This window comes from Haliotis rufescens, unplaced genomic scaffold, assembly GCF_023055435.1.
Source record: "Haliotis rufescens isolate VD_foot unplaced genomic scaffold, xgHalRufe1.0.p SCAF_11, whole genome shotgun sequence".
In the NCBI taxonomy this organism is placed as follows: domain Eukaryota; kingdom Metazoa; phylum Mollusca; class Gastropoda; order Lepetellida; family Haliotidae; genus Haliotis; species Haliotis rufescens.
The window spans coordinates 16,497,218-16,515,623 of NW_025963791.1; the positions used below are offsets into that span (position 1 = coordinate 16,497,218).

Below are 18,406 nucleotides of genomic sequence, written 5' to 3' on the forward strand. Positions count from 1 at the left end.
ATTCAGATAAGTCAACACACAAGAACTACCATGACAGTTTGCATCATATCTACAGTTATCTAACGAGATAGAAACGTACATTCAGTCAGTGTATAGTTGAGTGTACATTTATGCACCATACATGTATGTATATCTAAAGAAAAAGAAATATACATTAAATACATATTCAGATAAGTCAACATGCAAGAACTACCATGACAGTTTGCATCATATCTACAGTTACCTAACGAGATAGAAACGTACGTTAAGTCAGTGTATAGATGAGTGTACATATATGTATCATACATGTTTGTATATTTAAATAAAAATAAAAATACATTAACATAAATATTCAGATATGTCAACATACAAGAACTACCATGTCAGTTTGCATCATACCTACAGTTACCTAACGAGACAGAAACGTACATTCAGTCAGTGTGTAGATGAGTGTACATTTATGCATCATATGTATAACTAAAGAACAAGAAAAATACATTTAATCAAATTTGAGACGAGTCAACATACATGAACGACCAATGCCAGTTTTGCATCATCTCTACATATATCTCAAGATATAGACACGCACATAAAGTCAATATCTAAATAAGTATACAGTCATGAGTCATAAGTATATGTGATGAACAACATTAAATAAAAATGTAATTGTGTGAACATACAAGAATGACCAATGACAGTTTTGCGTCTTGTTTACATATATCTAATATCAAAACAAAGACAATATCTAGAGGAGTGCATATTTATGCTTCATATCTAAATACAGAGGAAATACTAAAAGGTATAACTACTTTACATCAACACAATTAAATGAAAAAATATATAAGAAGAACCAATGGCAGTTTTTAGTCATATCTGCATATGTCTAAAATCAAAACAAAGTTACTATCTAGATGAGTGCACATAAGTGAACATTTTGTGAAGTGTCAGCACTGTTTTGCGTAACACGTTAAATCAACGTATAGATGATGGAACACTGAATTCGTCACTTGAGATCGTATATTTTGTATGTCATTTGCTGCTACAAATACACACACATATATATACATGTTGTACTGGTTTTCAACACATGTTCTGCAGAATCAACACATTATTAATTTGCAAGCTTAACTCTTTCGTGAAGGTATAGTTCAGCATTTGCCCTCTCGAATTCATCCAGATTCATTTCTCCCTTTCTTTTATTGTCATCATTTTGTGTTTCTGTTTCTTCTCGACTTGGATCGAATTCCATGTCCGTGTCATCGTCAGTACAAACTTCCGAATCGTCATAGTAGTAACCATAGTAGACTGAAAATAAATTTCGACTTTCGTGGATAAGGACGACTGATCAAGGTTGTCTAAAGATTATGTAGGAATGATCAGACTCTGCGCTTTAGCTTACTGCCTGTGAACGTACCCCGATGGCATGGGTTGTTTCTCTTGCTTTCAGGCTTTATTATTTATAGGTCATCGTTACTGCGACATTAAAAAACATACACTCAGTCATTCTCATTTCGCTCTTATCATGTTCATGTCAAGTTGTTTAATGGATGTTACACGTTGTCATATTATGTCTGTTCTGATGTTGATACCAACACTATCAATATTATTAAAATTCACCAAATGTGTGCTTATATATAAGCTATGTTGCAGGTCATGCGATTCAGAGTAGATGTAGATTAATTATTATTTTGTCACTTCCGAGATATATTCTACCTACTATTTGGGCGTATCCACTACTTCAATAAGCTTCATATCATATATACTAAGCTAAAGTAAGGGCGAAAGTGGGAATCGTCAAGACATATCTTACCTGTATGGTGTTAGCGAAAGGAAATGGCATGATTATATCTGCTGGGGAGTAGGCGATCAGATCTAATGGGTTCTAATGATTGGTGTGATTAGATGGTGAGGGGTAAATTTCAAAATTTGCATTTTGCATCTAACGTCATTGATATCGGGTTAAAAAAAAATCCTGTTGGCCAGACATGCACTAATTCTTCGAGGCATGCTTCTAATGAGTCTACCAATGTCAGCTTGACACATGTTGTTCCACTCATCAGTGAGAGTAACACCGAGTTCATTGAGAGTGGTGGGTGGATTTTGACGTTGGCGTACACGTCAGGCAATAACGCCCCAGTCGTGGTCAGTGAGTGAAAGGTCAGGATTGAGTGCTGGCTATTGCATGACATGGGTGTTTTGCTGTTGGAGGAATTGGATCACAATAATAGCACGGTGAGCACGTGCATTGTCATCTCGAAAGATAAAAGGTAGCCGAACACGCTGTGCAAATGGCGCCACGAGTGATGCATTGATGGGATCCCGATAGTATTGACCTGTGACTAAGCCATGGTCAATATGGGGCGCAGTTCACCAATCATAGTGATTCCACCCCCTACTGTAACCCACACCCAAAACGATGTATTGTACGACGATGTCCATAAAACGCTCATTAGGACGTCTCCAACCTCGATTCCTTTGGTCATGGAAGTCGAGTGTTAACCTCGATTCGTCAAAAAACATGACATAAGCCCGACGTCGATTATCCCAGTGCTGACCTTCTCTACACCACTGACGCCTCTGATTCAAATATTCATAATGGGACAGATTTGTTAAAAATAGACACTAATAGAAATTAACTGTATCACTCCAAAACAAACATTATGGATGTATTTCTTTGTATCAGTAACAATGAACAGTATGGTTCATATTAAATCACTCTTGGATTACATCAGACATACTATTTCATACCTTCCTCATCATATTCTTCTTCAACCTGTGGACCTTCCAAATCCTCGCCTGTTTCCTCAGCTTCGGCTGCTTTTGCATCTACATGACAACCACCAAATATGGATAGATTGTATTAAGTATGAAAACATTGAAACCTAGATTGTCCAGGTTTTCGGGATATTTAACAGCCTTTCCTACGACTGTTTACTTGTAACTGTGCCTGTGTTAACTGAGGAGGGTCAATTATGAATTTGACCAAGATGTACAGCATTTAATAATCTTTCGGATGCGTTTCCATTAAAATAACTTCACTCAGAATTAGGTTCCCACCATGTCTTTACGTGAGGGTCATCTGCTCTCTCTGGACGCTTAGAAATAAGCTTCTTAACCAATACACATTACCTTGATCAACTGGGTATTATGCACTCATTATGTTGTATCCGTGCAATCAAACAGTATGGATTCATCAAACGTATCATATCTGGAAGTTTTTTGAATGATTGTAAGACCAAATTTACCTGTTTTTGAAACTCTGTCAGTGACTCACCATTGTTACCCCCATAATCATAGTTTTCATCTTGCTGAGTCTCCGAGGTCTGCTGGTTAGAGTCATCTTCGTGATCCCCTTGAGCATCCACATCTTCGTCTATGGCATCGGTTTCAGTAATCTGGGTATCTACAAGGTAACAAAAATCACACTTCAGGATTTTCACAAGCTGCGTATGGGATCGATTCTATTTAGAAAGTTAGAACATTAAAACCACGAATGTTCCAATTCATGAGGTATTACACAATTTCGAATTACCTCATTACTACAAATAAATGTTTGACATGAGTTTATAATTAAGGATCAACGAAACATGATGTATATTGACGAACAGGTTCGTATTAGGAGTCGTCGCTCTGGACAAGCCTGTCAAAGTGACCATGAAGACCCTGCTTTTTTCCCCCTGTATAGTATTTTGAAAACAAAAAAAGATAAATATGTTTGAAAATTTATTCATTTGGAGTGTTGAAACTGTGTGTTTGGGGTGTGGGTGTTGGCGCACGAGGGGCGCATTTCGCTGAGCAGAAACCTAGGATTGTGGGTTTGAATCGCGGTTCGCTCCGATTATGTTTCTAGCTTTGTCAACACGATCCCAAAGCTCGTGGGTTTCACCAATGTGATAACCGTCTGCGACGTGCATCATTTCGGGACTTCATCCGAAATAAACTTGACACGCCGTGATATAACAAGAATAATGTTCAAAGCGGCTTTAAGCCCAACTCACTCACTCAATTTCAGGACATTCTGACGACCATTGAAATAAGCCTAATGCACATTATACCTGATTGCTCGCTGACGCCTTCCTCATTCAGTTGACTTTCCTCCTCACCACCAACATCTGCAGCTTCCAGGTCTTGGTGGTAACCGCCAACACCATCGCCATCAGATGTCTCAGCTAGTACAATTATCCGACGTATTTGTTAAAAATAAACGCAGCACTTGTCGATGACTTATTGGATCAAATATGAGAAACTTTGATTAACATTCAGAATAAATTGTGCTGCGGTTTTATCTTTCTTCTCTACTGCTTTATGTTCATTCCAGCCTCACTCTATTGTCACACTGAGCGACCTATATCTTATTACGAGGTACCTAGGACGATAAAAGCATGGACACATGATAAGAAAGGAAACTTTGGGCGAAGGGTTATTAGATAATATTATTAATAAGATTATTAAATACACTACATTTTAATTGTTATGTAAAACTAAATATAACATTCCTCGTCAAAATGCATAAATAAACAACATGAAGATATGATGATGAGTCCCATGGGTAGGAACCGGTTCCAACCAACCTACGCTAATCGTAAGAGAACGACCAAATGGAATGAGGTGTCAGGCTCGGTGACTTTCTTTGAAGGCGTGGATTATTGCTCACAATATCAATCCCTCGATTATTCACAGGCTGCCGCCATACGGCTTGAATACTGTTGAGTGCGGAGTTAACCAATGCAATATAATGACACATATATATCTCTGACAATCCGCTTCAACATACATTGTGTTTATGATATCCATAGTTTGGTTACCTACATATATTGCACTGGCCTGGAAGTATTGTAACGGGTGGTTCAATTGGCCCTTTCCCTTCGTAATAGTCTATACTGGGCTCTTCATCTGAAAATAAAAGTTAGAGAGATGTCGCTTTCACCAATATTTGAGATATATCGCCATTTGTCACATTGAATAGAACCGACCGGCATTTGAAATGGTTGAAAACCAAGAAGCTATTCTCTGCTCAGAAGCAGCTAAGGTTCTACATCCGCCTACGTTGGTAAAAGTCCAAATACAAAGGATTTGAGTTTTTATGAATTAGCATTACTTTATACATATTCTTTCTGTGTATGTGCTGTGTTAATAATAAGTGACTTCTGAACCGACATCTTGCATATATGTGATAAGCAGCATGTCATTCATGGAATGAGGAATTTCGTAAAGGACACAATCCCCTCTCTAAGCGTTAACCACGTAACTTGGCATTCATACATTCACCAGTTTGCCTGATAACTATCTTCATGCATCTATGTTAACAGTAGATTCGTGTTCCCGTGGAACTTATGATATATGTTAATACTAAAAAAGGGATAGGGATATCAGTTCTTCTTTGATCGGATCAATTCGGTTGCCATTTTTAAGGGGAGGTAAGTATATTCTTGCAGTAAACAATACGTTTGACCCAACGGTTGGCGTTTACATGAATCTTACACATCAGAGACTTACAGAGAAATGTTTCAGATAAGAAGAAACAGTTTTGATTCGTTATTGTTATAATGTCGACCTTTCTCTGAACCATCAGGGATGAGTAAGTTAATCTTTTGTTGTTTCATACATTACACCAATCCTAGTGACATAATTAAAAGCCCTGTCAGCGAACTTTCCTTTTACCGTGGGTACCTAACCACCGTGGTGTACACGCATTTAGGGCTGCATGAAGCAGCAAGGATGGACACTGACCTGAGAAGACGAACCAAAAGAATACGACTATGTTTCACATTGCTATCTGGTTAATACATTCACGAATGATTTGGGTTTGAAGGCAAATGCATCTACACGTACTACCATGATCTGGAATGTTTAAATCTGTCGTCTGAGTGTCACAGTTGTCTTCGTTGTAATCCTCCTGCGGAGGCGTTAGAGCAACATCCGTCTTATCGTCACCTGGGTGTTGTTTCAATTTTCCACCTGAAACATACCGGTTCTATATACCACAGTCACATGGTATCGAGGACAACATTGTTGTCGCTAGTAATGTCTGAGATATCATGAGAGAATTGAGTTTGAGGTCGTTTTAAACACTGTATACAGTATTTCAGTCACACAATGGTCTGTCGATCGAAGTGAAGCCCTATGAGATGCAGCACATGGATATCCTCTTTGGAACATCATAAATTTATAGTATCTATCTAAGGCTTCTCTTTCCTTATGATGGCGGTTTACCACCTTCGTTGTCTCGTGGTAGGGCATCCGCCCGGAGAGCCTGGTGCTCGACAGTACGGGGCTAAAACCAGGACGTGTTGATGTCACACACAAACACACAAACAAACACACACGTGCATGGACGCGACGTTAAACCCCGTTTCACCTCACCTCTGATGGGCTTGACGTTTGATCGAATGCCTACCCTTTACATTATGTTTATAAACTACGGTGATAATCCGATCTTAATCATTTAAGCTATAGTAATCAGAAATCTTTCAGTTTTCCTACAACAACATTCACACAGAGAAATTATTGAGATATCGTATTATTAAAATATTCCGCATTTAACGTTTCAGAAACAACACCGGTTTGGATGAATGCACTTACGGTTGCATTTGCACCGACAAGAACAAAGGCGAGAAATCATCCTCCACAAAATGGAGAAGGGAATAGGTACAGGAGGTTTACTTTCATATTCCAACATGAGACTGCACCTCTGTCTTGCCCATACTTCGTCCGTGTTTCCTCTTACTTCCTCGAAAATGTGGCTGAATGTAAAGAAAGACAAACACATAAGTATGCAACAATTTACTTGGTAATTCTTTGTATGAGATTAAGGTGAGTTATAAAAAGGAAATTCAGTAAACCTGTTCTATCCCGATGTTCACAAAATATATACCCACGCATATATAGTGATGCGTTAAAACAAGTATCCCTGAATTGATTCCATGAAACTGGAAAGGCATATATTTTTCATAACAACAGAATCCCAGTGACAAATTATTGCCTACACTCCCCCATGTACATAGACAGAAATATGAGTAGATAGAAAGACATACCAAAGTATGTGTGTATGACAACACTGTGGTGAAAGCAACGTAACAACGAGAAATTTGCAGGGCACTCATTGAAACGACAGGCCACGATGCATTGAGATAACGTAGCTACTTTTACTTTGTACAGTAATGGGTAACACATTTTCTAAAGAGTAAATATGAATTTGTGATCAGTCTTTCAAACTAATCGCCAATAATATATCCATGTTATGTGCTATTTCAAAACATTGTAGACTTAAACAAACACATACCAGCAAAGCTTTAAATCAGTCCCTTCTGATTTGTAAATGTATACTCACTTGAATCGTGCGATTAGGAGGTTCAGTAACAAGACGTTGGTCATGATCATGTACACTGCCGTGAAATATGGAACCGTTTTTATTCCAATGTACGAGGGACATATTGGTTTGGTACAGGCTGAAAATAGGGGGAATTAGTTATTCATTTTGAAGCAAATGGTCAATCATTTTTGTTTCGGTATATCTAAAAAAGAGTGATAGAAAATGTGAGATTCCACGATACACTTAGTCACACACAATTAAATAATCATACTTTCAAGTTCTCCCAAGAAGTCCAATTCTCCAAATATCAACCAGAATGCGGTTACGGGGATTTGAAAAACAAAGTCGATTGACCAAACTGAATTCGGGTAAAGGATAGCTTCCGTGCAAACTGCATAGGAAAATAGCGCCACACACAAGATCACCAGAAACGGCAGAAGGTCTTTCACCTGAAACATTTATGGTGCAGGTGATTAGTCAAATAATATTTATAGTGGGTATTTTGGGGTATTATATCTCTAAAAAAAACATGCTCCCTCTTTTAAGATGTTAAGTCGCGCTGTATGAAAATTTGGTCACGTTGAACTGATAGTCGTTTGATGAATGCCTACCATTTTGAACATCATGTATAACATTGGACCGATCGTCTTGCTCAAAGTGAAGGCTTGAAGAAATCGCCAGATAAAACACATGCAGTTAATGCTGAGGAATAAACGTCCATAATCGTAGGTGGCTGGAACGCAACGCAAAGTGTAGCCAATGATGAATCCAACAACACAAACACAGTCCAGAAAGTTCCATTTATCTTGGAAGTAAAGTCGAACAATCTTACGAAAGCGGCGAAATGATTTTTCTCTACGCTTTTTCCTTGATTTTTGCTGTTGTTCTTCCGTGAATTGTGCAACCTGTGAACAAGTATAACGCCAGACTCACCCAGAGTTTTTAATAGTTAATGACATACGACAACTTACATTTCAGTGATTATTTTACTTGTGTAATCAACACTGGATGCACATTGGGGACGCAACCAAGTTAAACGTTAAAGTTCACATATTTTTAAGGGATAATTTACGAGCGTTACTGTGTGTAACATTGCGGAAATATCTGTGGAACATGTAGATTTGTGACGTAAATTTGATCAGATCTTATTATTTATAGCAATTCAATGAGTAGGTATGGTTTTACGACGCTTTTAGTAATATTCCAGCAATATCACGACGGGGGACAACAGAAATCGGCTTTACACACTGATTGTACCCATCTCGGGAATCGAACCCGAGTCTTCGACGTGACGAGCGAAGGCTTTAACCACTAGGCTACCCGACCGCCCCTTTAGCAATTATTAGTCATTGTGCATGCCATTAATTGTAAGATGTGTAGTTCACCATTGTATTATACAGAGGATATGGCTAAATGTCCAGAAAAGATGGTTTCATTTTAACTTAATTCATATTTAAGCGTATATATAATTGACTGGTAATGCTTATTTTCCGAAGCAACTAATCTAGATATCGTAAAATCAGTACATTTATACATACTTCTTTCCAAAAGGTTTAAACTAACGTGAGACTATATATCCCGCTTATATATTATTTTTTCTACTCATTACACCAAACCGTTGTCCATGACCATTTACTCTTGTTAACGTATTTAGTTTATCATCATGTATTTTTTTGTTGAATGCCTTCATGAATATAACTTTTACTGGAGAGGAATTAATATAAACCTTTTAGCTTGTTTACCGATCCAAATTCATTGAACAAAAATATGTTAAATCATATTTAAGCGGCTATGAAAGTTTTGTAATGTCTATATTACAATGTCGTAAGCATACCTGTATGACTTCCTCCACAATAAAAGCTACCATCCAAAAGAGCAGTGGGATCTCCCAGTTCCATTTGAAATCCAGTGTGAGTACAATCAGCATGAAATGGGCGTACAGACCGAGGAAAATACAGTAGATCAGCTGCAAAGCAACATGTTACATACATGTTATGTATTGTTCAAAATATTGTTTCAGGGGGTTAACATGTTGAGCTCCAGGAAATGGCAATATTGCTGGATGATATCTGTTATATTCATAATTGCTGCAGTTTAACAATCATTGTTCATTACCGTAGACAGGAATTATTCGAAACTACACTTGTTACGCCATCCAAATGCGTACACCTTTATGGTATTACTTGCATGCTTATATGCAGGATGGTATAGCTTGTAAACGCACGTTTGTTAACAAAACCTACATTTGAGGGTGAGAACATGTTAAAGCCAAATCTTCACTATTGTGACAATGACATGTCATTTATTTATATCATATAAAATGTTTGTAAGCGAAATCCATTAAAATCACCAGTTATGTATCACATATCACATACAGACAGAAACCACAGTTCGCCCTAAACAAGAAGCCAGTACTTTATTACGTTAAGTAAACTGACGTCCAAAAGAAACTTTACCAACTGAAAATATAAATTTCAGACAAAGTATAATTTTTTTTCGATGAAGTCTATCTAAAACACATAACCTAAATACAACAATAGTGTATGCAGGAAATGTTAATATAACACGCGAAAGAGTGAAAAACACGTGCACCACGGACAACTGCAAAACAACACTTGCTGGTAAGGGTATAAAACGTTTGCAACGGCGTCAGACATCCACAGTGATAAAAAAAACAAAAAAGAAATGCCACGACTCACAGTCGAACAACGTGAACGAGCCTTGGGTATGGTACAGATGGCAGCCACCAGCCACCCACGCCCATATTGCACGAACCTTCGGATGCTCCCGTGTTGCCGTTACCAACTTGATGCAACGTTACAGACAGACAGGGCGGACCGCTGACAGGCCAAGAACAGGCAGACCCAGGGTTACCACGCCCCATGATGACCGGTACTTGCGTACCTTGCACCTCCGAAATCGATTCCTGACAGTGACGTCATCGGCGACAAATGCCTCAGGTCAAAGGGTTAGTCAACAGACAGTGGCCAGGAGACTCAGGGCTCATGGAATCAGGGCTTTTAGACCATACAGAGGACAGCTATTAACAGCACAACATCGTCGTCTGCGATTGAGATGGGCCTGGACTGTACGACTTTGGCAACGACGGTTGTCTTCACTGACGAAAGTCGATTCTGTATGTTTAGGGCTGATGGAAGACAACGTGTTTACCACCGAAGGGGTGAACGAACGGCGGTGTGTTGCGTGCAGGAGGCCGTACCATATGGTGGAGGGAGTGTCATGGTGTGAGGAGGGATCTATTGGCAGGAGAGGACACCGCTGGTCATCGTTGACGGAAACGTGACAGCTCAGCGTTAAATGGATAACACTCTTCGTCCAGTTGTCCTACCATTTCTCCAACAGCAGCCACATGGTGTCATTTATCAGCATGACAACGCTAGAATTGTCACTAACTTCCTCGTAGCCAATAACGTCAACGGCCTGCCGTGGCCTGCACGCTCACCCGACATGTCCCCCATAGAACACCTCTGGGACTTGATGGATCGTTGTATTCGACAACGACCACACTCTCCAGCCAACCGGCAAGAACTGATCTTGACCCTCCAAGAAGAATGGCGTCAAATCACACGTGACGTCATCAGACGACTTACTTTTTCTGTGCGTCGAAGAGTTTTTGCGTGTATTGAGGCATTTGGTGGTCGCACACGCTACTTATGACTTGTTATTGAACGTGAGCGATTGTTTATGTACTCTGCCTTTTGTCCATGTATGTTTTGTTGTTTTTGAGCAAGTGTGATTTCAAACTCTGGTAAAGTTTCTTTTGGACGTCAGTTTAGATAAAAAGTGACAAATCCCTTTCGACTATGAAAGGAAATCTCTGCTAAAAGCAGAGTCAATTGTGCGATTCCGACAGTTTCACGACCATAATGACTCACTATTAAATAGCTCATGATATAATCGCAATCATAAAATGGATTCTGCTTTTTGTATTTCGAATGTTTATGATAATGTATTTGTCGCTCTTATCTTCGAGGAGATTGTCTCTTCAAGATCTGATTATTTATATAGGTAGAATATCGTTGGGTGCAGCGTTAAACAATATAACACACACACACACACTTACAAGGTTCGATGTGTACTTGATCACTGGGGTCGAATAATATGCTCCGAGACGAGAGCAGCCAACACACGCTTTCTTCCTTGAACGTAAATAGCCTATGTTATATATAAGAAGACATGCAAATACAGGGCAGGTAGATCTTCATTCACTTTACCAAGGTAAAACTATCACCAATTTTGAAAATGGTGACACCACTCCGCAGTTCACCTGTAAATGTAAGTTAGCAGTCATCAAAGACAGACACCAGTTGCTGCCAGCAGTGATAATTTTCTACACTATAACTTATGGACAAATATTGAATAAATAACATGTAGCAAAGTTTCTAAACGAATGTTATGTGTAATATTGTTTGACATTGTCGCAATACGCAAGGGTTATATTTACTTCAAATCTGAGGAGATTTTAAAACCTTGACAAAAGTCAAAAATTATCAATCCTAGAAAACTGAAGTTGTTTGACTTGACCACTTATTGTCCTTTCCAATGACATCAAGTTTTGAAAACAGTACATGGTGTTAAACATGTCATTAAACTTTGTTATGGTTATCTCAATTGATACAAATGTTTCTGTGCAACAAGAGAATAACTTTTTTAGCAAATAAAATAATCAAACAAAAGAAACAAAAGCAAGATGAGCGAAATATCAATTGTTTGGTGAACTTGGTTCAATGAGAGTACTCAAAAACAAATGTTAATCCTTGATGGATGCTTTTATGCCTATGTGCAAACGTACGTGGTAGTAGTCTTCTCTGGCGCGCCGTGTTGGCCTTCATGGCTGTCATATTTTCTGTCTGTGTCTGATTTCTTCTTCAGTAAGCAAAAAATGAAGGCTGGACACAACGTACATCCGATGAGCTGTAATATGATGAAAGCTATTTAATTATTAATGCTCGATGTGACAGAAATATTGCACTTTTTAGACCTCATTCACGAGTACATTCCACAAAGAATCGAAATATCCAATACACTATGTGCTCACATGGGCCACTGTATGGCCCGTAATATGTCGTCATATTATTTCACAAACTTATATTGTAAACATATACAATTGTTTTAAGGCCAATTAATCAACTGTTTCTAGACTACATATAAAGCACATTGCGATGTTCTATATCCAACGTGGTTCACTGTTCCGTTGTGAACCTCTAACGCTAAAGGCATTCAAGAAAAAAGCTGAACCAACCTTCAGTATAGATGTAGATTTGGGAATGTCGCCATACCACTTTGATAAGGTATAGAACACAATGCCTTCACTTTTGAATATACTCGAGTTTTTACTTTCGAAGGCGAGGGCGAGAAAATCGATATTCCAGATGTTGTCTTTGATTCTCTTTTCGATAAGCTTCACTGAAGTCTTCTTGTGATCCCAATAACACGCATCCAGTGTCCCGATTGTCAGTGATCGGTAGAAACTATAAAATAGATGCGCACTGATTCATATGCACTCGTCATGATAAATGTTTAATCATACAATTGGACGTATGCAATTATGAAGCATTAAAGTACACACAACCACTATTTTATGCATAATATTCATCCGATTGTGGTGAATGTTGCTTCTGTATTACCAAATAGACATTTGTCAGTATGTTCACAGCTAATGCTATCGGCTGGTTAGAACAACTGACCAACAAATACACAATTAAAATACCGTATATGTGCAATCTCTGAAGCATGTGTATAACTGACATGTTTCAAAACCAATGGGTATTTAGAGGTATCTAGAGATTGCGTTAGGCCTGGAGAACATGATGAATGGTTGTATCAAATGGTCATTGTGAAACGATAAAAAATAAAAACCTGCATTTACGCAACCTGTGAACCAGACAATGATTCGCTCTGATAATAAGTCTCTGTGTGACAGCACCAAACAGATGGTGCTCGAACATCATATAAATAGCTGACCTTGCATTTGCCTCTCGTATAGCTTTCTTCTTGCTGTTATATGTTTTCTCTGCAATGGCGTCCATGATGGTGCCAGCTATCAGAGCGGACACCATGAGGTCCTTGATACGACAAAATGAAATATCAATTTTACACGATATGTCTGAGCTAAAAATTGTTTTAAATGTTTTGTTACATATGGAATTTGAGATACGGTCTGGACCATGATGCAGCGTAAACTATTCGTTTGAAATAGAATTTCATAAATTGATGTTGTGATCTATTTCTACCCGAAGCCGATGAGATAGAATTAACATACAGAGATAACAATATAATGATGAAGCCAATTAGATTAACAGAAGAGAAGTAAACTGAATGTATAGTGTTTGAGCTGGATGTAATAACGAGGAGTTAGCTATGGTGACACAAGCAATAAAGCAATCAAAATGTCCATTTGTGGTTGATGATGTGATTAAAGCACAGTGGAGTACACGCTGGGTAGGTAGATAACAGGGGGTCTGTGAACGGCGTGCTTCTTTCTTTGGATTTCAATGGTTCCTGAATGGTTGGAAGTTACTCATTTTCTTGTGTCTGATGTTGGTGTCGAGAATCTTGGTTTACAATCGTTCAATCGACTCTGCTTTTGCCACATATTTCTTGTATATGGAAAGGGTTTTGTCGCGCTTATTTACTAATATTAGCAATACACACTTGCGTTTACACTGATGCTTCGTTTATAGTCTATGTCACCAGATATCCTTATGAATAAGACGCAAGCGCCAAGACAATTTAGTTTAATTCACACAAAAACAACTTACAGACGAGATGAACCGCTAATATCAAAGTAGTCCATTCAGTATTTAGCATTTAAAGGTACTTCATTGCACAGCAAGTGCGCATCACGCTCTCATTAACATGGCAAGGCCCAGGAGACTTTCAGGCTTGAAGTGATAGTGCAGTGAGCATGTATCAAGAAGTGATTAGATTGGGAGAATATATCCATTAAAGCCTTAATGAGGCTCACACTGGATTCTGAAATTACCAAAGAATCCATTTACTCGAGACGATTTAGTGACTACTAGATCTTTCTATAAGGTTCAACCTCAGAATGTAAATATCAATCCTTTATTATTTTGAGGTGAGAGGAAAACACACCCCAAAACATGAAACATTGTCAACAGATGTTATTATTTTAATCTTGAGGAAATGGTAGTAGTTGTTTTTAAAAGTGTTTGCAAATATCTTTCCCAATATATGTGAATGACTATGTTTTTGACTGCATTTATTAATATTCCAGCAACATTACGGTGGAGGACACCAGAATTGGGCTGCACCCATTTTATCAATAAGAGAAATCGAACCCGGGCCCTCGCAGTAATGAGCGAATACTTTAATCACTAGGCTACCCCTCCTTGTTAGCGGGTAGTTGAATTAATGTGAACTTAAGACAATACTGACCTGTCCTCGAGTCCAAAACTGTTGAGCCACGACTTTCCTGTTTGTTAAAACCGCCCACAAGAACAGCTGTGTGAATTTTTCTCTTCCGACTGTTTTCCCTTCCCTTCCATGATCAGTGTCAATTTCCGTTGTGCTCTGCAGAGAATTAAGATACAAGATAAACTATTATCATAATTTTATGACGACACGTATCAGTTTACACTTCTATATCATCGATCTTAACAAGATACCTGACTGTTTTTCATTGCTCTCAATCTCACTTGACTGGTATGTAGCATCATGCTTATCCGGTTGGATAAAATACCTTTCGTGTGCTGTCGGTGTTCTGTTCGTTGTTAACAAAAGCGCTTGGTACAAACTGCTCGAGAAGTCTATCCGTGAATGAGTGTATTATCTATAAGAGACAAAAACAACACAGAAAATATAGGTCCGACAGTGACATAAAATAAACAACATATGACAAAATGTATAATTATTATTGATCAATTGACATCTGGGGATAAAATATATTTTGTAAACATATATATTGTTGATTAATAACATTATATCCCACCTACATTTCTTCCGTGGGGTATGGGTAATGTGCTGCAAATCACTCTGCAGAGATGCGTCCCTGGGTCGTGCCAGAATCCTAATATGGTCGTGGGTTCAAATCCGATATTCGCCCTAATAATGATTTTCTGTTTGCCAGCACCATACATGTACCTGTGCTCATTGGTGTCTTACTCCTGAATTCTTATGAGATACTCCATCATGCATAAGTTTGTAACATAGATAGCCACAAGTACGCAGTTCCTCCCAATGTGATGCTCAGAACTTATCAACCAACCCTCTCACACACACACACACACACACACACACACACACACACACACACACACACACACACACACACACAAATCAAAACAAAACAAACGTATATAAATAGACGTCAAGGCAAGAGTAATTTCAGTCTCGATTATCCGCCGAAACAGATTTCATTTGGCGTAAAAGGCAAAATAGGGGTTACAAATATCTGTAACACACCTCATCAGCTTCTTGCTGCCTTCTGCTGATCTCTGAAGGATCTACCCCTGTCTGAAACAAAAAATTGAAAATGTAAAACTTGGCACCATATTTTATCACTTTGGTAAAGATCTCAAAACACCTTCAGATGATATGTATGTGTAAGAGAAATAACTTACTTCTTTTCCAATCAAACAAAATATGTTTAATGTTACAGGAACATATACTTTCTAATTATAACACATTTCCACTTAGTCTATATGTACGATTCCGACCATATCAGAGGCATGTGTTTATGAATTGACAACTTCATCAGCCTACGTCACATTCTATAAACGAAAATATTGACTATGAAGCACCTGGTTATCTTTCATCTCTGACCCCTTCCTGTTTTCTTTCTTCTGTTTCTGTGAGACATTGCTCTATTAAATCAAGCAGAATTATTCAATATATTAGATATCATTTCTTATGAAATAAGAATTTCATGACATAAAATAATGCAACAAATAAACCGAGTATGTTAACTGAGAAAGAAATCTGCCAGACCCATGCATCTGTACTATCAAACTTTGGCGTGACTCTAAAACCTGTAAAAGTGTACATTCTTGTTTTGTACTGGATTCCAAAGCTTCATAAATCCGTACAAAGAGACATCTATGGGTCCAGCAAATATACCGCCCAATCCGTGCCAAATTAACTTACAATCGAGCATGCTCTTTCTATTAAGACTTCAATAAGCGTCAAACGACTCTTGCTCAAGCGTTGTTTGATCAAGGTCACAACAAGACCAAGGCCTCGGTAAATCTAACTGTGTGATTGTCATTCTAGAAGTTGATGAGTTAATAAGAAAACATACAACTATGTGGAGAACTGTGTGTGTGGGGTTGGGTAGGAGGGGTGGGGTGGGGGTGGGGTGGGGGTGTTATTGCATTTAGCGATGTTTCGATGAAGATTCTTTCACCGATATTCAGCTGGAGTGACTTCAACCATGTAATGAGAAGTATATACATGATTTGTAGTCATAAACAGCACACTAATATTAACAACAACAGGTTATGGATAAAAAGTGTCACACAAATAATTGGAAGAAGTAAGAATAACAAATAGCACAAGGGAATAATGCCAGATATACAGTATGACTAAAAAGTTGAACAAGCTGATTGGATACAGATCGGAAGAGTATATTGCTTGAATCGATCTTCATAGGTAGACGTTATGTAATACTCTTGATTTCAAAGGTTTGTGAAGGCGGATTTCACTGGCTTCCATGATCTTTTTGTGAAGTCGTGATGTTTGTCAAACTTGCTTTTTGAAAGGAGAGTGACAGTCATCAGCTTAGAGGATGGTCTTGAGGAATGGGGAGCCAGCGAAGATGGTATCGGTGCCTGCTTAATGCTTAAGTAATCTACTGATTCGATTCGAAATCTTGCCAATGTAGGGTAGACTGTTTCTGATTGCGGCGGATTCTGGTCTGGTCGGTTTGGGGTTTGGTCTGGAGTGTGGTGGAGATGGTCCTCTTGGCAAGCCTTGTAGGATACTGGTTAAGATTGGTGAAAACATGCTGCAGATGTTTAGGTTCATGAACAAGGTTGCTGAAACAGATGCTCTTGGCTCGTTTGGTCAGTGTGTAGATGATGCCAGACATAGTTTTAGGGGGATGGTTAGAGTTGAAGTGAATGTAGTGGTAAGAATGGGTAGGCTTCCTGTAGACGGTAGTTTTTGATCTTGTTGCTAGGGTCTCTGGATACCAGGACGTCTTGAAAGGGGAGTTGTTCATATCATCCATTTACCGAAGTCACTTATAGAAACAGTCACAGGTTTGTTTATTTAAAATTCATTTACCGACAAGTGATGATGTTATCATGAACCATGAATAGATTTCAGTTGAAGCAGTGATATGATCGTATACTAGTAGATGGAATTCATATACGATCAAGTGGTGTCTAATGCAGATTTTATTTGAAGCAGTGACACGTTTGTCTTTTTAAAGGGCGGTCGGTAGCCTAGTGGTTAAAGCGTTAGCTCGTCACGCCGAAGACCCGGGTTCGATTCCCGACATGGGTACAATGTGTGAAGCCCATTTCTGGTGTCCCCCGCCGTGATATTGCTGGAATATTGCTAAAAGCGGCGTAAAACCTCACTCACTCACTCACTCACTTGTCTATTTAAAATTTATACACCAAGTGTTGATTTTGATAGGATTCAGATATCTAGCCATAGTGATAAGTTTATTTGAAATTCATACACCGACAAAACGATCCTCCATGGTTCCATAGTGGTTTAGATAAACTTCTTCGACAAAAAAGGGACAAGATACAATTACTAAGCAAAGAAATACACCATTACTTTAGGCAAAATTCCACCAATTAAGAAATTGAATCTGTTTGCCTGGCTAAAGAGAACTTAAAAAAAAGAAAAACATCGAAATATAACTTTTCCTATAGTTTTTCACCAAAATTGGGTACATTATCTTGTGAACATTAAAACCGGACACAATTGATTATGCTTGATAAATGACCACCAAGGTACATCTTGTGTAATTATTTTGAATACACTTTCGATTGTACGATTCCGACTATATCACGAGCATGTGTTTATGAATCACTATCAAATAGTGACGATACCAGGTGTTCGCAAAAAGGTGAGCGTATCCGGTGGTACCCGTCACAAACACATGCAAAGGCAAGG

The 18,406-nt window shown here is 38.4% G+C and overlaps 1 protein-coding gene across 1 annotated transcript in view; it reads right to left on the reverse strand.

The window, feature by feature from the left end:
- Positions 1-1,004: 1,004 nt before the first annotated feature.
- The window catches only part of LOC124150831 (transient receptor potential cation channel subfamily M member 1-like), a 51,868-nt gene continuing 34,466 nt past the window's right edge, over positions 1,005-18,406 (reverse strand). The window contains exons 13-31 of the mRNA XM_048392321.1: positions 16,078-16,140; positions 15,740-15,790; positions 15,018-15,107; positions 14,714-14,848; positions 13,277-13,377; positions 12,555-12,783; positions 12,105-12,226; positions 11,376-11,451; positions 9,126-9,257; positions 7,903-8,196; positions 7,563-7,740; positions 7,310-7,427; positions 6,562-6,722; positions 5,812-5,937; positions 4,789-4,872; positions 4,035-4,148; positions 3,254-3,382; positions 2,728-2,805; positions 1,005-1,284 (exon numbers count right to left, since the gene is read on the reverse strand). Coding sequence (XP_048248278.1) covers positions 1,091-1,284; positions 2,728-2,805; positions 3,254-3,382; positions 4,035-4,148; positions 4,789-4,872; positions 5,812-5,937; positions 6,562-6,722; positions 7,310-7,427; positions 7,563-7,740; positions 7,903-8,196; positions 9,126-9,257; positions 11,376-11,451; positions 12,105-12,226; positions 12,555-12,783; positions 13,277-13,377; positions 14,714-14,848; positions 15,018-15,107; positions 15,740-15,790; positions 16,078-16,140 — 2,475 coding nt within the window. The 3' untranslated portion in view covers positions 1,005-1,090. The remainder of the gene's footprint in view (positions 1,285-2,727; positions 2,806-3,253; positions 3,383-4,034; positions 4,149-4,788; positions 4,873-5,811; positions 5,938-6,561; positions 6,723-7,309; positions 7,428-7,562; positions 7,741-7,902; positions 8,197-9,125; positions 9,258-11,375; positions 11,452-12,104; positions 12,227-12,554; positions 12,784-13,276; positions 13,378-14,713; positions 14,849-15,017; positions 15,108-15,739; positions 15,791-16,077; positions 16,141-18,406) is intronic.